At 36.9% G+C, this 24,102-nt stretch overlaps 1 protein-coding gene across 1 annotated transcript in view; it reads left to right on the forward strand.

Moving 5' to 3' along the window:
* PDE3A (phosphodiesterase 3A) overlaps positions 1-14,690 on the forward strand; it is a 357,390-nt gene extending 342,700 nt beyond the window's left edge. The window contains exons 11-16 of the mRNA XM_049882596.1: positions 1,355-1,468; positions 1,640-1,839; positions 3,889-4,092; positions 4,776-4,931; positions 7,152-7,404; positions 14,348-14,690. Coding sequence (XP_049738553.1) covers positions 1,355-1,468; positions 1,640-1,839; positions 3,889-4,092; positions 4,776-4,931; positions 7,152-7,404; positions 14,348-14,589 — 1,169 coding nt within the window. The 3' untranslated portion in view covers positions 14,590-14,690. The remainder of the gene's footprint in view (positions 1-1,354; positions 1,469-1,639; positions 1,840-3,888; positions 4,093-4,775; positions 4,932-7,151; positions 7,405-14,347) is intronic.
* The last annotated feature ends 9,412 nt before the right edge of the window (positions 14,691-24,102 follow it).

Here is a 24,102-nt window from a genome sequence, read left to right on the forward strand (position 1 = left end):
AAGCTCACATCCAGGCCCTTAGGCTAAATTCCTGTGGTGTTTACCTAAGATTTAGCTACTTGTCATCACTTAAAGACTTACTCCTAAGAGTTTCTAGAAATGTAGGAAAGGAGGCACCATCTACCCACCATCCACCTGGGCGTCACCAACTCCACTTTCTTCTCCCATATCCCCGTTATCATTCTTTTTGTTCTCTTCTGTTTTTCACCTCTCATCTGTTGAGTATTATTCAGAGAACTAATCTATTGTATTAGTGAAGGAAACTCTATTATGGTTGGTTAGTAGTAATAAAATGTGTAAAGTTAGTACGTTTAGGATAAAGCATGACAGCCAATAAAGTATTATGGAGAGGGCAGAAAAACCTGGTAGAATTGCACCAGAAAAAGAAGGTGGGCCAAGAGCACCCTGGAAGTGTGGTCACAGTTCAATAGAAGCTGCACAGTACATTTAGATGAGACCTCCTATTTGTGTTAATGACCTTATTACTAGCAAATTTGGTTATTTCCATAGTTTTAATCTTCTAAATAGCTCAACTTCCTCCATTGTTGTTCAAAGAGGATTTTATTTTGTGGTTAGGTATTTCCTTGAACTATATTCCCAAATAAGAATTTCTAGATCAGAGAACATAATTTTGGTTTTGAGTTTTCTTTGTGAGTTTAATCTATATATAAAAGATTTTTATTTCAGTATTTTAAGTTTGATACAAAACAATATTATATTCTGTCAATACTTGGGTGCCATTTATCAGAGATGGAAAATTGAGTAGTATGGGCCTTTGGTCTCACTAGTTAAAGTATGCCATATGCCTTTCTTTTTTTATTCTGGTCCACTGCATATTCTTAGAACAAAATCAAAAGAAACTCGTTGCCATCAAGTCAATTTAGACTATAGCAGCCTTATAGGATGGAGTAGAACTGCCCCATAGGGCTTCCAAGGAGTAGATTGTGGATTTGAACTGTTGACCTTTTGGTTAGCTCTGAACGCTTAACCACTGTGCCACAAGGGCTCCAGTTTTCTACAGGAGCTTGGAAATAAGTACAAGAGTAAACATCACAGTTGTTTCTCGTAGTGAGTTTCCCATGTACGTGGGTTTCTGGTAGACTCTGGACACAGATTTTTCCACTTCGGGCATCTGCATGCATAATGAATGCTGTGCGTGTTGTTTTTTCTTGTTACTATGGATATTATGGCGTTATGGAAGAGTAATCAAAGAGTATTTGTCCTAGAAAGTTCAGCCAGCTTTCATTGGGGTGTTAAAATGCCAGAACTAAACTGTTTATCCAGTAGGTGGCACTCTCAGTCCTTGGACCCCAAAGTTCACAGTTTAATGACTGTTCCTTTGCATTGGTTACAGACCATAACAGAATCCATGCCACTGACGTCTTACATGCAGTTTGGTATCTTACTACACAACCTATTCCAGGACTCTCCACTGTGATTAATGATCATGGGTCAACAAGTGATTCAGGTATTTTATAAAGTGCATTTGTGTTCTCTTGTGAAAGACAGAAGCAACAGAGTGTTTGGGTTTTTACTTTTCCTGTTTTTTTTTTTTTTTTCCCCTTAAGAAAATCAAAGCAAATGGTTACCAGTTTAATATTTTTAAAAGATTTCTATTGCTTCCATTTTCTCTTCTCAGATTCTGACAGTGGATTTACACATGGACATATGGGATATGTATTCTCAAAAATGTATGGTGTGCCAGATGATAAATATGGATGTCTGTCTGGGAATATCCCTGCCTTAGAGTTGATGGCACTGTATGTGGCTGCAGCCATGCATGATTACGATCACCCAGGAAGGACTAATGCCTTTCTGGTTGCAACTAGTGCTCCTCAGGTAAAATCTTTAAATTTTGACTTAAAAAAAAAAAAAACACTGCCGTTGAGTTGATTCCAACCCATAGCAACCCAATAGGATGGAGTAGAACTGCCCCCCGCCCCCGGTAGGGTTTCCAAGGAGCAGCTGGTAGATTGGAACTGCCAACCTTTTTGTTAGCAGCCAAGCTCTTAACCACTGTGCCATCAGGGCTACAGGTTTTGATTAGGAGGAATAATTAAATATAGATATTTGTGAAAGAAAATTAATTTTATAGATTTGATTTCTAATAAATGCCAAGTAGATGTAAGCCAAATTTTACCTCGTCCTGAATAAAATTCTTAGAGACCATGCTAATTCCGAAAAGATGTCATGGTTTGTTCCAAGATATTACTGGTAAGTATGCAGCTTTCTTTATCACCTATGGGGAGTCCTTTTCAATTTTCTTCTCAGGAAGAAAAACTACTTGGATTAGTGTCAATGAACCTCCTTAAGAAAGAAAATCCAACCTACACAAAGTCCCTTTATGAAAAGATTAGAGAACCAAATATTTTTTGGTCTTTTAAGAATATAAGACTTCTTTGTATGTAAATTCCATTCCTCTAAAATATATTCTTTATAATTATGATTCTTATGGTCTATTGGTTAATGGAAATAAAAATTTATTTCACTTATTTGAGGGAAATTTTTTACCTGAATATAGATTCCAAAAACAATGAATAACTTTAAAGAAGTTCATTTTGATGTATACTTAATCTAAGTCAAAAATAAATCACTAAATATCATGATGTATGCGGCTATACAATCAAACTCAGTCATCTTTTCCTTGATTTAATTATCTGGACCCATGTTAATAAACATCCCAAGATCTTCTGATCTTCTTTCTAGAGGATTTAGAGGCCAGTCTGGTACCATATTTACTTTTTTTTTCTTGTTTGCCTTTTGTCTTTTGCCCTACTCCCGTCCTTTCCCACAGCCTCTCTTATAGACTAGTCTAGAATGTTTCTCTAATCTGTGTACAATAAAAATTGTCCCGATATATTTTCCTGCTACTAACTTTACCTTCTTTCCTTGTGTCCTTCACACACCAGAATTGTTTTCCCTAAAGATAGTTGGGCAAATCCACTTGCCCCCACCATTTACCGTTCGGACTTTCTTATTCTTCTGTGCATTTTTAATTAACCCAGTATTAATGTTCATGTGCTTAAATTTTCCATTTTGTTCTTATGTCTTTTTTCCCTCTACAGCTATCTTCCACACTAGTCTTCAAGCTTTCTGTAGGCAATTTCCTTTCCTTTTGCAGCTTTCCGTGGCACCATTAGAAAATTCCAAACATGTAGATACTTATGTATTCTCAATTACTAGAGAGAGGCTATCATTCCTTATGGATGATTGCAGAGTGAGAATGTTTTATTGTGGGCTTCTCAGGGAGCCCATTCATCCTTGTTAGTTAACTTCGTGTAATTGAGGTAATTCTTGAGCCAGACGCAGAATGTAACTGAGTTACCTCCTAGGAATATTGGTATATTTATATGTATTCATTTTAAATGCTTAAGTTCCTGTGGCCTACAAAGAAACCTGAAAAAGCTAACTCTGTTAAAACCAGAACACCAAACCCACTGCTGTCAAGTTGATCCCAACTCATAGTGACCCTATAGGACAGAGTAAAGCTGCCCCATAGAGTTTCCAAGGAGCACCTAGTGGATTCAAACTACCGACCTCTTGGTTAACAGCCATAGTACTTAACCGTAGTACTTAACCACTATACCACCAGGGTTTCCAAGATGTGCTAATAGTCCTCACCTGCAAGAGTTTAGAATAAAGTTTCAAGGAAAGGAACTTATCTTACAAAAAGGAAATTAAGCTAAAGGAAAAGTGACTTTCTTTCAGTCAAATGTACGGCAATAAGTGAATCCTAAATACCCAGGAGCTTACATTTGTGAGTTTCCTAAATTTTTCTTCTAAAAAAGAGCAATTTCAAAGACATTGCAGATTCTTGTTTATAGTTTTTATTTATTAATTTTTTAACTTAAAAATATGAACTCTTAGCTCTCTGACTTCTCTGCCTAGGCGGTGCTATACAACGACCGTTCAGTTTTGGAGAATCACCATGCAGCTGCTGCGTGGAATCTTTTCATGTCCCGGCCAGAGTATAACTTCTTAGTTAACCTTGACCATGTGGAATTTAAGCATTTCCGTTTCCTTGTCATTGAAGCGATTTTGGCCACAGACCTGAAGAAACACTTTGACTTCGTTGCCAAATTTAATGCCAAGGTAACTAGACTTGTACTAGTAGTCATTTTATGGCCACATTGAAAGATGTCACAAAACAAAACAAAAAGCCTTAAACTGAACTCATTGTTATTGACTATTATGGGTTAAATGTGAAAAAACAGGGTTTAGTCAGAAACAGATATAAAGGCATTGGTCCCAATATAGAAACCTGAGAAGTTGAAGTACTATCTGTGTATATTATACTTTGTGCTACAGAGGGGTAATAAAATTATAACTACTGTTGTGGTTTTTTTAACTTAATTTGCTCCCAACCCTATGGTCTATCAACAGAAGTTTCCGGCAGTTATAAAGATCGACAAACTGAAACAAACTTTCATACATTAAGCATAAATGTCCCAAATCTTAAGTCAAGAAAATATCATTTGTAGCATTATTACTTTAACGATAATTGATAACATATGCTAATTTTAATATAATTTATTGATCAGTTCCATAATTAATAAATATTGTATCCATCATTACTTTCCTTATTGATGAGCTGTTTTACTATTAATTTATGGAAACCATTAACATTATTTTAAACAGCTGAGAAACTCTTCAATACTTGGTATTCTGATCTCCACATGGTAGGAAGACTATTAATAGATATTTTATTGTTTTCTCTCCTGTTAACATTTTCTTTCATTGAGTCCAAACACATTTTGACTTTGTCCTTCAAACAGGTAAATGACGATGTTGGAATAGATTGGACCAATGAAAATGATCGTCTCCTGGTTTGTCAAATGTGTATAAAGTTGGCTGATATCAATGGACCAGCTAAATGTAAGGAACTCCATCTTCAGTGGACAGAGGGCATTGTCAATGAATTTTATGAGCAGGTAACAAATTTAACTGATTTATCTTAATCTAAACTCTGCTTGTGAACTCACCAAAGCTTTCAAAAGCTATAAAGTGTACTCATTCTATTTCATATCCATACTTGTATCAGAAAATGTACTGGCTAATTTCTATCAGAGGATATAAAATGATAGATGTAAAAATTATACTAAAGTATAACCATAAATCTCTAAGATCAAGTCATCTGCAGGCACCACAGGGGAGTGAGATATTGGAATAATGGAATGACCTAATGAGATATTAAGCAGACCCTTGAAATATTGTTCTTTTATAGATTTGTTTATAATAACGGAATCTAGTTTTAATTTTTATGGAGGAATGTGTATCTGAATAAGTTCATTTACTTTTCTGATAAAGTTAATAACACCAGTAAATGATAAGCTGAAAAAAAAAGGCATTTTATTTGTCATGATAATATAAGACTCAAAAACTACCAGAGGAAAAAAAAAAAAAAAAAAAACCAGAGAAGCTGCCAGAAAAACATAAGCAAGCATGGGTGATCTTCCCTACACTTCCCTACACTGATCAGATTATACTTGAAGCTTTGCATTCAGTACTATGAACCACCCTCTTAAGAAGGATATAACGGAACCTGGGCAAAAGACAGAGATCAGTGACATAAAAGAATATGAAAGAAGTGAAGATATTTACCCTGGAAGAAAATAGAGGGGATATAATAACTGTCTTCTGATACTTAAAGGACTGACATACAAATTTAGGATTAGGTTTATCATGGCATTGTTGTAAAGATTAAAAAAGATAAATTACATATGTTAGTTCCCTCCCTACTTCCCTAAAAAAGGTATGAATATGAGTACCCTATAGAAGTTATGGAAACCCTGGTGGCCTAGTGGCTTAGCAGTTGGAATTCACCAGGCACTCTTTGGAAACTCTGTGGGGCAGTTCTACTCTGTCATATAGGGTGACTATGAGTTGGAATCGACTCAACGGCAATGGGTTTAGTTTTGGTTTTTATAGAAGTTATAGTGAGATAGATTTAAGGTCAATGTCAGCAATAAATGTAATTACTATAGGCATCTAAAATAGGGTAAAAACTAGGCATCTAAAATAGGATAAGACACCTTAAAAAAAAAAAAAAAACTCTTTGCCATTGAGTCAGTTCTGACTCATAGTGACCTTATAGGACAGAGTAGAACTGCCTCATAGAATTTCCAAGGAGCAACTGGTGAATTCCAACTGCCGAACTTTTGGTTAGCAGCCAAGGTCTTAGCCACTGTGCCACCAGGTCTCCATGAAGCACCTTATGAAGTAGTAAATTGCCTGTCACTGGATATATTTAAACAGAGATTAGAGAGAATTTTTATAGTTATTAAGGTAAGATTCCTGTAGAGAATGAAAGATATGTGCTTTTTAAAAATAATGTATTGCCTTTCCTAGGAATAGGTTTAATTTATAACAATTCCTGAAATCTCTGAAATTGAATGAAATATTGAAAGATTTGAAATAAAGGATAAGGAAAACCTGTTTATAATCCCACTGTATAAGCGTAACCCTTGTTGATATTCCTTCATTAAGTTTGCTAGATAACTTCTGATTTAGTCTATTCATTTTTTTCAGAAAGATTTAAAGCCATTCAAAATAATACAATAGTTATACAATAATTATGCAATAATACTATTAAACATATAGATAAAAAAAAGGAATATCAGAAACCACGTAATCCCAGAAGATATAATTCAACCAAAATCTGGGATAAAGTGGCAACATAGTTGGAGCAATAGCTTATTCTAAGCTTTCTGGCATCTGGTAATAAAGGGAAACATGATAAAACAAATATTTGTTCGATTAAAAAACTTTATTTTGCCCTAGAAGAGGAAAAAAAAATTCCCAGCAGTACATTTTATGATGCATTTATATTCTAATGTAGGGGTTACTGACTAGTGTGATAAGACATATCCTCAACTGAAACATTAAAAACCATTTCTTATATTTCATCTTGATAAAAAGGCAAAACCATAAGACTACCAGAGTGGTAAAGGCAACAATGCATTTCTTCAGGAATCTTAATGATTTGGGTAGAATCCCTTAGCAGTAAAGAGGCAGTTCGCACATGAGTGTTTGGGTTCTTTTATATCTATTTATTTTAGATGTCAGTTAAATACTTCCTTGACTTGCATTTTGAAATTTTCTTGCCCATTTAACTTTCCGTTTAACTAGTTATGCTGAATTCCTGTCTCTAGGGTGATGAAGAGGCCAGCCTTGGGCTACCAATAAGCCCCTTCATGGACCGCTCTGCTCCTCAGTTGGCCAATCTTCAGGAATCCTTCATCTCTCACATTGTGGGTCCTCTGTGCAACTCCTATGACTCAGCAGGTCTCATGCCAGGGAAGTGGGTGGAAGACAGTGATGAGTCAGGAGATACTGATGACCCAGAGGAAGAAGAAGGGGAAGCACCAACTGAAGAGGAAACCTGTGAAAATAATGAATCTCCAAGTAAGTTATAAAACTGGTTTCTAATGTGCTTTTCTTACCTTTGTCTTCTTACTTAGGTTCAGATGAATGTTATGCTTTAAATAATTATATATTTTGATACCAAATATTATCTGCTAGATTTGACTCTGGGTAGCCCTCTTCCCCAGTATCATAATAATAGGTATTACATATTCTGGAATTGACAGTAATACTATGTATCATACAAGGATATACTCTCTGTCATGAAGTAAACAAAATTTAAATGGTTGAAGCCTATTCATCAGAATATCTTCATGATTTGAGATGAAAGGAATTTTTGTTACCATGTAGATCAACCAAAGGCTTTTATTGACATGTTTAAGGGAAGGCAACATGAAGAGATAAGAGGTAGTATTTAATCTTTCTTTCAAGAAATGTTTATTAGGTGCCTCCTATGTGCCAGACACTCTTCCAGGTACTGAAGATAGATTAATAAACAAAACAGAAAAAAAAAAAATTCTTCCTGTCATAGACACACATTCTAGTGAAATCAGTAGACACTAAACAAGACAAATAAGTAAATCTACAGTATGTTACAAACCCATTGCAGATGAGTCAATTACGACTCATAGTGACCCTGTAGGACAGAGTAGAACTGTCCCGTAGGGTTTTCAAGGAGTGCCTAGTGAATTTGAACTGCCGACCTTTTGGTTAGCAGCTGTAGCCCTTAACCACTACACCACCAGGGTTTCCACAGTATGTTAAAAAAACAGTATGTTGGTACTAATAAATACTAGGGGGAGAGGGGAGAGGGAAGAGGGTATGAAACATTACAGACAGAGGTTGAAATTTTAATTAAGATATCCAGTTGTTGGTCTTAGATGCTGTCGAGCCTGTTCTATTTCATAGTGACCCTATGTACAACAGAATGAAACACTGCCCAGTTCTGTGCCATCATCACAATCATTGCTGTGTTTGACCCCATTGTTGCAGTCAATGTATCAGTCAGTCTCATTGATGGTCTTCCTCTTTTTTGCTGACCATCTACTTTACCAAGCATGATGTCCTTCTCCAGGGACTGGTCCCACCTGATAACATGCCCAAACTATATGAGATAAAGCCTAACCATCCTCAGTTGTAAGGAGCATTCTGGCTGTATTTCTCTCAAGACAGATTTTTTTGTTGTTGTTCTTCTGACAGCCCAGGGTATAGTCAACATTATTTTCCAACATCATAATTTAAAGGCATCAATTCTTCTTCAGTCTCCCTTATTCATTGTCCAGCTTTCACATGCATATGAGGTGACTGAAAATACAATGGCTTGGGTCAGGCACACCTTAGTCTTTAAAGTGACATCTTTGCTTTTTAGCACTTGGAAGAGGTCTTTTGCAGCAGATTTGCCCAATGAAATACATCATTTGATTTTTGGACTGCCGCATCCATGGCATTGATTGTTGGTCCAAGTAAAATAAAATTCTTGACAACCTCAGTATTTTCTCCATTTATCATGATGTTGCTTATTGGGCCAGTTGTGAGGATTTTTCTTTATGTTGAGGTGTAATGCATACTGAAGGCTGTAGTCTTTGATCTTTATCAGTGATTACTTCAAGTCCTCTTCACTCAGTAAGCAAGTTTGTGTCATCTGCATATCACAGACTGTAAATGAGTCTTTCTCCAATCTTGATGCCATGCTCTTCTTCATATAGTTCAGCTTCTTGGATTATTTGCTCAGCATACAGATTGAATAGGTATGGTGAAAGGATGCAACCCTGGCGCACACCTTTCCTGATTTAAAACCATGCAGTAAGCTCTTGTTCTGTTCAAACAACTGCCTCTTGGTCTATGTATAGGCTCCGCTTGAACAAAATTAAGTGTTCTGGAATTCCCATTCTTCACAATGTTATCCGTAATTTGTTAGGATCCACACAGACAAATGCCGTTGCTTAGCAAATAAAACATAGGTAAACATCTTTCTGGTATTCTCTGCTTTCAGCCAAGATTCATCTGACAGCAACAATGATATGCCTCACTCTAAGTCGCCTTTTGAATGTGTCTTGAATTTCTGGCCGTTCCCTGTCAATAGACTGCTGCAACCATTTTTGAATTATCTTTGGCAAAATTTTACTTGCATGTGATATTAACGATGTTGTTGTTGTTCTTAGTGCTGTCGAGTCAGTTCCATTTCATAGTGACCCTGTGCACAACAGAATGAAACCCAGCCCATTCCTGCACCATCCTCGTAGTTGTTGCTATACTTGACCCTATTGTTACAGCCACTGTGTCAATCCATCTCATCAAGGGCCTTCCTCTATTTCATTGACCCTCTCTCCTTTGCTAAGCTTGATGTCCTTCTCCAGTGACTTGTCCCTCCTGACAACATGTCCAAAGTATGTGAGATGAAGTCTTGCCATCCTTGCTTCTAAGGAGCATTCTGGCTGTATTTCTTCCAAGACAGATTTCCTCATTCTTCTGGCAGTCTATGATATATTCAGTACTCTTTGCCAACACCATAATTCAAAAGTGTCAATTCTTCTTAGGTCTTCCTTATTCATTGTCCAGCTTTCACATGCCTATGAGGTGATTGAAAATGCCATGGCTTGGGTCAGGAGCACCTTAGTCCCCAAAAGTGACATCTTTGCCTTTGAACACTTTAAAGAGGTATTTTGCAGCAGATTTGCCCAGTGTAATACATCCTTTGATTTCTGGACTGCTGCTTCCATGGGCTTTGGTTGTGGATCCAAGTAAAATGAAATCCTTGACAACTTCAATATTTTCTCCATTTATCGTGTTGTTGCTTATTGGTCCAGTTGTGAGGATTTTTGTTTTCTTTATGTTAAGGTGCAATCCACACTAAAGGCTGTAGTTTTTGATCTTCCTCAGTAAGTTCAAGTCCTCTTTGCTTTCTTCAAGCAAGGTTGTGTCACCTGCATATCACAGGTTGTTAATGAGTCTTCCTTCAGTCCCAATTCCCTGTTCTTCTTCATATAGTCCAGCTTCTTGGATTATTTGCTCAGCATACAGATTGAATAATTATAGAGAAAGTGTACAGCCCTGATGCACACCTTTCCTGACTTTAACCCACACAGTATTCTGTTGTTCTGTTTGAATAATTGCTTCCTGGTCTATGTACAGGTTCCACATGAGTGCAATTAAGTGTTCTGGAATTCCCATTCTTTGCAATATTACTCATAATTAGTTATGACCCACACAGCCAAATGCCTTTGCATAGACAGTAAAACACAGGTAAACATCTTTCTGTTACTCTCTGCTTTCAGCCATGGTCCACCTGACATCAGGAATGATACCCCTCATTCCACATCCTCTTCTCAATCTGGCTTGAATTCCTCGCAATTCTCTGTCGGTGAGCTGTGCAACCACTTTTGAATTATCTTCAGCAAAATTTTACTTGAGTGTGATATTAATGACATTGTTTAATAATTTCTGCATTCTAGTGGGTCACTATTCTTTGGAATGGGCACAAATATGGGTCTCTTACAGATGGTTAGCCAGGTTGCTGTCTTCCAAATTTCTTGATACATACAAGTGAGCACCTCCAGTGCTGCATTCATTTTTTGAAACATCTCAGTTGGTATTCCAGCAAGTCCTGGAACCTTGTTTTTTGCCATTCCCTTCAGTGGGTCTTGGACTTCTTCCTTCGGTATCATCGGTTCTTGAATATATGCCACCTCCTGAAATGGTTGAATGTTAACCAGTTCTTTTTGGTACAGTGACTCTGTGTATTCCTTCCATCTTCTTTTGATGCTTCCTGTATCGTGCAATATTTTCCCTGTAGAATCCTTCAGTACTGCAACTCTAGGCTTGAATTTTTTCTTCAGTTCTTTCAGCTGGAGAATGGTGAGTATGTTCTTTCCTTTTAGTTTTCTGACTCTAGGTCTTTGCACATTTCATTATAATACTTTTCTTTGTTTTCTGGAGTCACCCTTTGAAATCTTCTGTTCAGCTCTTTTACTTCATTGTTTCTTACATTCATTTTAGCTACTCTAGGTTCAAGAGTAAGTTTCAGACTGTCTTCTGACATCATTTTGGTCTTTTTGTCCCTTTCCTGTCCATTTAATGATGTTTTGCTTTCTTCATGTATGATGTCCTTAATGTCATATCACAACTTGTCTGGTCTTTGGTCATTATTGTTTAATGTTTCAAATCTAATCTTGAAGTGCTCTTTAAATTCAGGAGGGATAGACTCAGAATTGTACTTTGGTTCTCATGGACTTGTTTCAATTTTCTTCAGCTTCAACTTGAACTTGCCTATGAGCAATTGATGGTCTGTTCTGCATTCAGCCCCTGGACTTGCTTTGACTATTTTGATAATATTGAGCTTTTCCATTGTCTCTTTCCACAAATATAGTCAATTTGATTTCTGTGTTTTCCACCTGGTGATTACGGTTCAATAATTTCCACATTCTGTTGGATCACCTTTGTTTGGAATGGGTATGGATATGGATCTCTTCCAGGGAAGACCTAAATAAAGAGTTTAAAAAAAAAAGTGAACACCCTGAAAGAAGTGAGGGGACGAGCCACTGAAGTGTCTAGGGAAAGAGCCTATCAAGGAGAGGGAAAAGCAAAATATGCAAAGGCCCTGAGGTAGGTGCCTCCTAGGTATTCCAGGAGTATCAAGAAAGCTGGGGTGGTTGTGACAGTGGGAAAGGAGGTAGGTAATGATAAGAGAGAGACAGTAGCAGTGAGATAATACAAGGTTTGTAATATATGCCTAGGAGTCCCTGGATAAGTAACATTCTCAGAGCAGAGCCAGAAAAGGAACTCAGGTCTCCTAATTTTTAACCTTATTGCTTTTTACACTTAGTATTTTTAATATCAGAATTCATATTGAGTCTGAGGGCTATATCGATTTAGCCTGATGCTTAGATTTGAGGAAAAAAAAAAAAGATCACATTAAGTATGCACTGATAACTTCTGAAATTTTCAAAACTTGGAGATCTCCCAGGAAACACAGAATAAAATGTTTCAGTATGGTATCCCAGGGAAAGAAAGCTTTTTCCCCACCTCATAATTAAATCTGAAAGATTCCTACAGTGAACTAAGAGGTTTCTAATGAAATACTAAGCTACATTTAGACTTGGAGCAATGAAAGGTTCTTTGTTCTCATTTCAAAAGGTTCCAGTGCTGAACAATTTGGCTCCCAATGCAGGCATGTTTTAGACCACCTGCAGACTCTAATCTACGCAAATTTATTTGGTACAAACTTTCTTCTACGTCACCTTATTCAGTACAATTCCGGAGAGGTTTATTACTCATGTTTAACTGCATTAATAAGAGAACAGCTGCTCTCCGGGGATCTGCCCTGAAAGGAAAAGAAGAAAAATTGAGCTTTCATTAGCTTCATTCCTATAAATGTACTGATATGAATGTGTATAACTTTCAGATGGAACAATCACCTTGAGCAGTAGAGTATTTCCTATAACTCGCTAATGGTTTTCAGAAGTAGACTGCTGGGTCCTTCTTCCTAGTCTGTCTTAGTCTGGAAGTTCAGCTGAAACCTGTCCTCCATGGGTGACCCTGCTGGTATCTGAATACCGGTGGCATAGCTTCCAGCATCACAGCAACACACAAGCCCCCACAGTACCACAAGCTGACAGACGCGAGGGAGAACAGAAGCTTATGTCTACTTAACTACAACAAAAACAGTAGAAATATATAAGTAGGTGGATTTGGCAGAAGAGTAATTTTTAAAACTTGCTTTTAAAAATCTAATGTATTCATATATTTTACTAGCTTTGACTGAAAGAGTATAATTTAAGAAAAATTTTTTTAAGTTTATATATTAGGAAACTTTTGAAGAAGCCCTGGTGGTACAGTGGTTAAGCCCTTGGCTGCTAACCAAAAGGTTGGCAGTTCGAACCCATCAGCTGCTCCACAGGAGAAATATGTGGCAGTCTGCTTTTTTAAAGATTACAGATTTCGAAACCCTGTGGGGCAGCTCTACTCTATCCCGTAGGTTCGCTATGAGTTGGAATTTACTCGATGGTGATGGGTTTGAGAAAGCTTTCAAATGGAGAAATTGCTATATGTGGTCATGCCCCAGGGTACCATACCTTCTGCCTGTGCACATGTTCCTCAGCTACCTAGAGTACTGCTAGCCTCTTCCTCACCTGCTGATATAACTGTGTGTAAATGCTGGACAGTTAAAAAGTAATTTGATTGAATTCATTGCAATGGTTGACTTATTCTAGTTCCCTCGCTTTTGTGAGTCATCTGGGACTGGAGTGTCCATTTGGTTGTTGACGAGAATGTTTGCAAGAGCATACCCTTGTGTTTTTATCATGGCAAAGAGCATTGCTGGCCCTCCTAGCTGGAGTTGCTGGAACAGCAGACATGGATATACAAGATGGTTCTCTCAAAAGGAATCAGAGAGCTATAACCTATTAATATAATCTGTCCTTGCCCAGTAACTGCTCATGTTGGATTCAGCTGCATATTGGGTGAATGTAGCAAGAGTTAGACAAGTGGGGGGTGTGTCCACTCCCATCTTTTATTTATTAGAAATAGTATACTCCCAAGAGACCCACTGAAATAAGGAGTTTCCGTTACAAGGAGGGGACAGTAGGAGACAGCTGTCAACGAAGGTGTTGAAGTGGTAGAGGCTTCATAGCTTAAACAACCTTGTACATGAGTGTCCTCATGGCCTGGCATGAACTTTATTTCCAGCTGGCACATTTTCACACACTAGAGCTGGTATCAGTTTCATTCAGTGCTCTGCCAGTTCCCTTCCACTGCGGCGCTCACTTTTCCTTGTGTGCCGTCTGCTTGACGTCTATGGGTCTTTGCTTTGGACAGTTGGTCCCCCCGTTTTGTTAATGCCCTAAGCATGTGCTCACTTTGCTTATTGAGTAATCTGTCCCTGCATATGTGTATCCATTCGGTACTTAACTCCTATTAATAATCTGAGAGGAAATAATTTTCCTGTGCTCAGTATACAAATGAATATTATAATTTGGTATTTTCTCAGGAAAGAAAACTTTCAAAAGGAGGAAAATCTACTGCCAAATAACTCAGCACCTCCTGCAGAACCACAAGATGTGGAAGAAGGTCATAGAAGAGGAACAGCGGTTGGCAGGCATGGAAAAGCAATCCCTGGACCAGTGCCCTCAGCCGCACTCCTCAGAACTGATCCAGGCCATCAGGGAAGAAGAGGAAGAGAAAGGAAAGCAGAGAGCAGAGGAGATCCCAACCCCAAAGCCAAACCAGTGACAATGGGTGAAACAGGCCGTGTTTCCAAACAGATTGACTTGTCACAGACTTCTTTCAAGCCAGCACAACACTTAGACACAACACTGTAGAAATATGAGAAGATGGACAAATGGCTACTGCATTTTGGGATTCTTCGCATTTTATGTGTTTATTTTTACAGTGAGGTACATTGTTTAAACTCTTGCTCAAAGAAGCTTTCACACTGCAACACCAGCTTCTGAGGATTTTTTTTTAAGGAGGAAATATATATGTGTGTGTATATATAAGCTCACACACACAGATACATGTAAATCATATTCGCACACACACACACACATGCACATACACAGAAAGCCAGGATTACTGGCTCGTAATTTAGTAGCATTCATGTTAAGATATATAGTGGTCACTGTGATATAATAAATCATAAAGGAAAACAAATCACAAAGGAAATGGTGCGGCTTAGCAAGGAAACAGTACAGCAAATGTAGGTTACCAACTAAGCAGCTTTTGTTCTTAACTCTGAGGGATGAAAGTTCTGGAGCATTGTTTGAATTCTGATACATCCTGCCAATACCGTGTGTGTGGACACGCACATGTGTAAGTGTGTGTAAGCGGTGATTGAAAGGGTGCCTGTGTGTATGCATGCTGGTGTGAATGCAGAGAGAGGTTTTTGTAGTTTTAGTAATTCATAGAGTAACTGTAGCAGATGACAGTACATGTGAACAAACAGAAGGAAGCCTATTCTGGGGTGTCTTTGAGAGTCAATCATTCCAAATGCCCTCTTCCATTTAGCTGCAGTAAAGGTTCCTTTGCAGATGGAGTGCATTCATGGGCTGGTTGAGAGGGCCACGTGATTGGTACTACTGCTATGCACCACTTGGAGGCGCTCTACAACCAGCCTCAATCCTGGAGGAAAGGCATTTTCCAATCTAGGTGCCTAATGAATGTATAGAAGGCTGTGGGTCTGTGAGTCTGTGTATCACTCACCTAAGATCAAATCATCATTTAAAGGGATGACATTCTTTACATAAAAACAATTCTAAGGAGCTAGAGTCAGGTCTCTTTATCAGGTTAGAATTCTAAAAGGTCGCTGGAGAAGGTCTGGGAAATTACACTTAATTCAGATCTCCTGTGACTTCTTAATTTGCTGAAAATGTGTGTTAGAAAAAGAAAGAAAGGCAAACGGGAATCCCATATGGGGTTTTTAGAGATGGGGGAGAGAATTTCTGCCTAGTGTTTTGGTGTTGTTGACATAGTGAAGGCCTGATCCTTGGCAACTGTTGAAGATTGGCTTTTGGAGGGTAAAAGTCCCACTGACAAGCCCTGGCTGGTATTCCACGTGCGGTATGTCGGGTCAGTTTCTAGTTGCAATCTGGCCCACTGTCATGCTTCTTTTGGCAGGGAAGATTATAGAGCGATTGTTTTGGGATTGGGCTCGTCATTGAAAGTTGTTTTTGTTTTGTTTTGTTTTTGGTTTGTTTTTTTTTTTATCTACACCTGTTTATGCTGTGAGCCAAACCTCTATTTAAAAAGTTGATACTCACTTTCAATATTTTATTCCATGTTATTATATTTGTCGTGAATAGTTATCTTGATGTAAATATAAAGATTTTTGTTTTTGTAGATAGTAAACTCTTTACAAAAGAAAAAGGGAAACATTTTTATAAAGTTATATTTTAATCACCATTTTTATACATTTTAGCTCTCTCCAAGCCCAAGAAGAGAATGAAGATTCACTTCCATGGCGGCAACGGGCCACCACTTATCTACCCATGCTAGTTTAAATCATAGTCTGATGTGTCATTTTATGCCAATTCAATGAGGATCCTGCAGAGAATCTTTGTTCACTAGTAGCTTTTGCTAACTGAAAGAATTTTGGGTCCATGTCTCCCAGATAAAAGGCTTTCTGATTCAGAAGGTACAGAATTTTTATAATCAGTGTCCATCTCTTCCCAACACTTTTTGGTTGTAACTCTTCCTACAGATCTGTATATGGCCCTTCACATCATCTAAACAATCTTAGCTTGGTAGTGATCTTGACCCTTTATGTCCTCTGAAGTCATAGAATAGTGTTTACGTTAAAAAATGCCTTGTTTCTCATAAACAAATATTGTTCTCTTCTGAAGCAATGATTTTATAATAACCCATGGTATTTTTTCAAATAGGGCAACAGTAATACAAATCAAAAATAAACATTCCTTCAAGACAACTTTTCCAATAAGTAGGACTAATGAGAAAAAGATCAAATGGATGTAGACTTCTACCTAAATAACTAGAATATAGTTCAGTCTTTTTTCTGAGTTAACACCAGGTCTTCATTATTTAGGACTTACTGTGTTCTTTCCCATTTTCTTAGTATTGCCTCTATATCTTCCTGTTTGCAGAAATTACTGTGACTCAAATACATCTCCCCAATTAATTTAACTGTTAACCTTCCCTTCAAGTGAGAGAAGAAAAATAACCCATCATTTATACTTATATACCCCTTTTTTTTACCCCTTATACCTGATTGCAAATGCTTTTCCCTCTTCCAAATGGCCTACATTTATAAAATAAATATAAATCAAGGAAAAATCTAGGTGTGGAATGACCAGGATGATGGACAATGCAAAAATGAACTAAACATTTGGGAGTACATAACCATATACTGGCAGCTTTTTCAAAGCTGTGTGACCCCACGTATGAGACGGTCTGGCTGCCTCTGTTGGCCTCAGCAAGCTGCCTGGTTTTTGTTTGTTTGCTTTGCTTTGTTTTGTTTTTAGGTACATGAAATGGTAGGAGTAATAGTAGCCACGGCAATTAGAACGTCTTCATTCCAGAATTATTTTCATCAGTCCAGGCAAACTGATTATTAAAACCAGAGTTCAACTGAAAAAAAAAGGGGAGGGGGATGGCTATTCATGAACTGGGTCACTTTCTTGCACACACAAAGAATGCCTACGGATATAAAAAGACACTTTCTGCTAGTGATATTCTCCTTCTCCAGGGTGACAGCAATATTACTGTGTTCACTTGCAGTTCCAGAGCTCATTTCCGGTGGTGCCGGTATATTTGTTGCAACTTACTACATTTTGTATGAGCCTATTCATAGGCACTGTTATATTAACTCAGGTCTTTCAAAAGAAGAAATTTCTAATCCACTTGGGGAAAAGGATAATCGTATAGGAAACCATAAAATCAAAGGAAGGAGAAATTGGAACTGGGTACCTTGATGCCAGTTGATTGCTCTCTGTTAAGTAAAAGACCAAGTATATTTGGATTGTCATTGATGTCATTTTCAGCATGTTAATAGAATCTCTTTCCAGTTATCTACCTAAGCTGACCTTTAGAATATTGTTTCCTCGGTGAAAATACCACTTTCACTTATGTGTGTGTGTGTTTTTTTTTTTTAACTAAAATCCTTTCTTCTTTTTTTTTTTCTCCATTTATATAAGACCTGGTTTTGCTCTCAGTAGAAGATAAAGAGAATATCTCTATACAGGGTTATAGCTACACTGGTCTTTATCTGACAATGAAGGAATTTCCTCATATTACTTTTCAGAAACTACCCATTTTCCTAATAACAGAATATCCCATTCTGTCTGTTCTGTTTTGGTAGAATTCCAGAACAAATCCTAACCATTGCAACCACAGAAAAACTAAAGACAAGGGGTTATACGTCATACAGGGTGACAATGTTAGAATAGCTGTATGTAGATTGGCAGTTCCCCCCCGTCTCCTGCCTCTCTTTCCCAGAGAACTTTCTTTGAAGATAAAAGCTGTGCAAAAGGCGTGAGACTCAGGCCTATCCTTTGTTTAAATGATGGAAAAATATAAATTATTTTCTAAGTAATAAAGATATACAAATTATCATTGTAAATAAAGTCTAACTTTGAAACGACTGTTTTACAAAAGTGAACTATTTGTGTGATGAACAACTCCTAGACTAACAGAGGCGAATCATCCAAAAATCGTTAGTATTCTACTTTGGGAGGAATTTTTGGTGCTTCATGTCATTATAGGAATCTTCACTGTCCTCATTATTTATAGTATTCCTAAAATAATAATGAAAATCACAGTAGGGGTCTTTTTGACCGTCTCTTCTACCCTAACCCTGACTCCACTTAATGCTTTCCCTGATTTATATGCCATTTTAGAAATAACTACCTTCTCAAGTTGGCAAAAGCTCCAGTAAGCAGAGTTCTGTGAACTGTCATATTCTAGACTAACTCAAGAGTTTCTATATTCTGGAGATTACCAGTTACCGTGTGTGGGGGAAAAAAAAAGAATCAATACAATTTCAAATGCAGATAGCCCAACTTCTGAAGAGGGAGAACTAAATATCTATGTACCTTGAAATCAAACTGAGTTTTTTTTCATTCATTTTCTCTCCTAACATGCAACAAAACATTTATGTCCAATGTCCTAGTTCATTCACTTCTCTCATGATTTCCCCATAATTGAAAGCTATGGATTTTCTGATATTGTCAATCCATTACTCTGTGGAACCAAATTCAGATTTAAGACTTGGAGTCTTATTAGCCATTTTAGGTGAAAAGCATTCCAAAATTAAACTGTTCTTAGAATCCCTAATCAATAGAAAGTATGCCAATTTTTATATCCTAGATTCGTATAGATTTGTTTCCCTAGAAAATATTCACATTCTTACTGAAAATTCAATTGGGGGTGAGTTAATTAAACTAGAAGCACTGAGTTCATTAAACTGCAAACTACAAATTAGAGAACTTAAAGTGGGATTTGCATAAGAATTCATATTTCTACACTAATAAAGCATGATCAGAGAAGAAGAACATATTTCCCAGACTATCTTTGCACCATTGATGCTAGGCAATTTGTGCTATTGCTTAACACCTTTCAATAGTTGAAGTAATGGTGTTTTTAACCTTACCTGGTTCACACTATCAAATCATTCTAACATCAGGTTAATAACAGTGACAAAAAGCAATTGGACACTTTGTCATTAAATATGTTTGAAGATACAAAACTGAAGATTAAGGCTTTTTTTACGTGGTAGAACTCATTCTGCTAATTCAAAAATACAGATGCAGTGTAAATTATTTTAGTGCAGGTGAAACCATTAAAAAGATGGACTTACGTATACATGAAAAGCAAAACTGACTTTTGTAGCATGCTTAAGGCTCTAAAGAGAATCCAGATTTCCTATTTGAAACCAGCTAGTTCTCCATGTCGTGCTTTAAAAGCTAATTACATTCGTAGGTACTGATACCCATGAGTTTCTGATCCCCTAGGTAGTTGCAGAGCACAGAAGAGTCAGCCTTCTTGTTGATAAGAAATGCTGAACATACCCATGAGCAGAGAGATTCCTTCATTGCTTCACATCAAAAAGTGGTACTTTAATTATGGAACTAATTCAGTTTTAAAAAAATTGTTCAAAGAGAATATTATTAAATCATCATATGTAAGTAGTATCAAGAACATTTAAAATTTATGTCTTTGAATTAAAGCTGTTTTAAAATTTTGTTATTCAATTAAAATAAAACCCACAAAATGGCATTTTGTAGTATAGAGATGTTAAATATTTTGATATAATCAGAACTAATATTAAGATATAGAAAACTGGGAAGGAGGATGTTTAATATTTTTTTTCTAATGTCATTCATGCCTCAGGGGTGGAGAATGTTTTATGAAGGGCCTGATAAATAAATGAGATAGACAAGTTAACTTAGTCCCAATAATATAGCTCTGATGAAGTGCAAAAAACATAACCCAGGTTTTTCTGAATTATTCTCCCCGAAAGGAGTATATTATCCAGTAATATATCATGGTGTAGGTTGTTGTAAAACAAAATGGCCTATTGGTGCATATTTTACTAAATTGTAACATTTAAAAACCCAAGTACTTCACTGCTAAGAAAAGTGAAACCTTATTCATCTTGACTTTCGTACATGAAGCACTGACCTTTTAATAAACCACACCTACTACATCTACCTGCCCAGTATGATCAAATGATAGGTTAGCATTTGATATTCACAAATATAAAATAATTCATAAAGCTTTAGTGCTTTAACTCAATTTTTAGTGTGTGAAAATACCACAGCAGGGCTTTCCTCCTTTTTCAAAAAGTAAACAAAACAGTGACAAAAAAAATGCAATTCTAACTTAAGAAGAGAGAAGTATGACTGCTCTGTATTGTACTTCTCTTACTCTAAACCAGTAAAGGAAAAATAATCAGAAATTTTCCCCTACCCTAATAATAGGAAGAAGGAATGCCCTTCACTTCTAGTTCATTGTGAAGCACATGGCACTAAGAAGCAAAAAAAAAAAAAAGGCAGAATTGTGTATTGGGAGTGAACACTACATAAAATTAGAAGGACCATCCCAGGGCACCCCTCCGTCTCTGTGTCAAACCAAATTAGTGAGTGATTACCCTGGAGTAAAATGGCTTTAATGGATCCATATTTCAACCCTGTCTTCCTCTACTACAGTGAGCACTTACGTGTGTTTCTGAATGTGAATTAGAGCTTGGAAACTGCTGCTTGAATACCTTTTGAAGGGAAGAGTTATTTTTCATTCTAGTAATTTTGCTCCTATATAGTGATCGTGGAATACTCAAGATGTTTAATGTGAAACTAAAAGTAATTGTTTAAAAATGTTCCTTCATGTGTATAACTTATTGGCGGATAGAATATCCCCTTCACCTTTCTTTTAAAAATCCATAACTGATTATTTTTTCACTCAAAATCATATATCAGATATTTCATTTTATCTATTTATAAGCATAACCCAGTACTATAAATTTGCTATCTTTAAATAATAACCCTAACGTTTATACTATATATATATATAATCTCCTGATAGTGGGGTTTTAGTGGCTTGACTTTTAGTATGTATTTGTTAGCTTACAAAAATCACTCATTTTTTATACTCTTTGTAAAATATTTGCATGGGATTTTTACCATATTATGTTTGCTTTTTCATTTGTTCGTTTGTTTTTCCTGAGTGCTTATTTCTTAATATATTCTCACAGAAGAACACACGCCATTTTGTTCAACACGGACAATTTGTTAGTTGACAAGCACTGGAAATAAATATCACTGAAGACTCCACCCCTATATCTCTCCCTAGAGATTTTTTATCATGCAAATCACAAAATACAAATTGGTGCTTTTATAAGTATTCTGAAGCTCTCAATGCAAAATAATGAAGATAAGATTTCTATAATATTAACCCATGCGGCTGAAAGAACTTAGTCTGAATTCAGGGTGCTTTTAGTTTTGATGGGTCTGATTCAGTTTTTGTTGTTAAACTGTATTCTGATTCCTGCTGAAGCAGTCGGTCTGATCAGTCGTTACCTCTAGGACAACAAAGTATCATCAGGAAGTTCTAATTAACATGTCCAAATATCTGACTTTTTAAGATATTTGTAAACCAGAGAGTGTTGGATTAACTTGATTTAATGATCTCGAATCGTGATATTTTCAAGTAACTGCCAACCAAAGGTACAGTACAGGAACTGTTATTTGTATATGACAATTTCTAGCAACGTAATTCTCACCACCCTCAACAAACTGGAATAATTTGTTAATTGATAACCATGCAAAATTTACCTAACTTTTAGAAACATGAAGAGTGAGACATTGGAATTTCAGTGATCATTTTGCAATTGAAATAAATATTGTCCTCTCACCTGTATCTTGCACTTAATTTATGTAGCAATACTTAATATCATCCCATCACAAGTATTTGTTAAGTGACTTAGTTAATGGCTGATAAATGTTTTGTAAAAAGTAGAACCTGTACAGAAAAAAAAAAATTAGATGAGTTGTATTTATTTTTATTATTTTTTAGCTTAGACACTATATTGATGCTCCCTTTCTGCCAGAATTACTGGAAGTGCCTCTTGGTTTTATAAATATATATTCAAGATTATTAGAATTATGTGTCACAGATGATCGATATGGATATTACAATGTGAAGATAATGTACAATATAAATATAATTCTGTGGTACCATGTTTGATGTAGTTATTTGTGTAACTCAATGCTCCAGGCTTCTGAAGTCATTCTTTCCTCTTATATCCAAAAACTGTGGTTTGGTGCCCCAGCCTACTCTGTACTGTGAGACATTCCTACAATTTCCAAGGACTCCTAGGGGGCTTATATTCTTATAGTCACATGTCTTTTCCTATCACCGATGAATGCTTAGCCACATTTATCATCATCTAACTTATTTTTATTCTAACTTTCTGGAGCTGTGTCCTTTCTCTAGTCACTAGTTAGGACCAAAACCAGGATACCCCGATTTCTAGCATTGAGCCTCAGGGTTCCCTAAAATAGACAGTGCTACCTGTTACTACACAATGCTGCAATATAAGCTATAAAGATTGTCCTTGGGTACCAAATACATGGAGTCATTTGGTTGGACAGAATCAAAATTAGTTTTGCTCTGCAGCTTTGAAAAACCCCAGAACAGTTTGAACAATTCAAAACACAGAATATTTTTGTTAACTCAAATAAAAAAAAAAAAATTTTTTTTTTTTTTTAATTACAGCCCTCAAAAACAAACAAAAAAAAAATGTGATTTCTACCCGAAGTGCTCAAGGAATTAATTCTTCAATTTATACCTGTTCATTTCCTCTTTACCTACCAGATAAAATTCCAAAGCTTGATATATTCAAAACTCCCTTAACTTTGGCCCCAAACTATCTCCTCTATACCAAAGGAAAAAAAGAATAACAAAAAATATTGTCATCAAGTCAGTTCCAACTCAGGGAACCCCACGTGTGTCAGAGTAGAATTGTGCTCCATAGTGTTTTCAACACTGATTTTTCAGAAGTAGATGGCCAGGACTTTCTTCCAAGGTGCCCCAGGTGGACTTGAACCCCCAATCTAACATACAGTAGCCCAGCACATTAACTGTTTGTACCACCCAGAAACTCCCTACCCCAGAGGAACCAGGCATTTATCATTTACATTTCTAGGTCTTGGGCAAATCATGGAGCCCTGGAGGCGCAGTGGCTAAATATTCACCTGCTATCCAAGAGGCAGGTGGTTCAAATTCATCCGCTACTCCTTGGAAATCCTATGAGGCAGTACTACTCTGTCCTGTAGGGTCACTATGAGTTGGAATCTACTCGACGGTAATGGGTTTGGTTTGGTTTCTCAGGCCAATTATATCAATGTAGCATTTACATATACACATACACATACACAAATGAATTCTTCCAATTACATGGAGCACAACAAGGCAAGATTGTCTAAGTCTTCTTTGTGATTTATCCCTTTCCCAGGGCTTTCCTCTTACAGGGATGCTCTGGTCCTCAGTGCAAGGGAGACAGTAACCAGTCAATCAGCTTAATCGTCCTCTTTCTTTCCTGCAGTTCGGTGCCCTCAAAACTGGTCTTAGGTAAAGAAAGACTAGTTTGTGTGAGAGGGTATGAACCAGTGAAGATGGTAAGTTCTAATGGAGCCTGAGAACCAGGCCAGAGGAATGCGATGGCCACAACTGCCACCTGTAACAGAAAGCCTCAGAAATCAGATTAGTATGTCCTTGGTCACTCTGGAGTCCCTG

This window comes from Elephas maximus, chromosome 4, assembly GCF_024166365.1.
Source record: "Elephas maximus indicus isolate mEleMax1 chromosome 4, mEleMax1 primary haplotype, whole genome shotgun sequence".
Taxonomy (NCBI): domain Eukaryota; kingdom Metazoa; phylum Chordata; class Mammalia; order Proboscidea; family Elephantidae; genus Elephas; species Elephas maximus.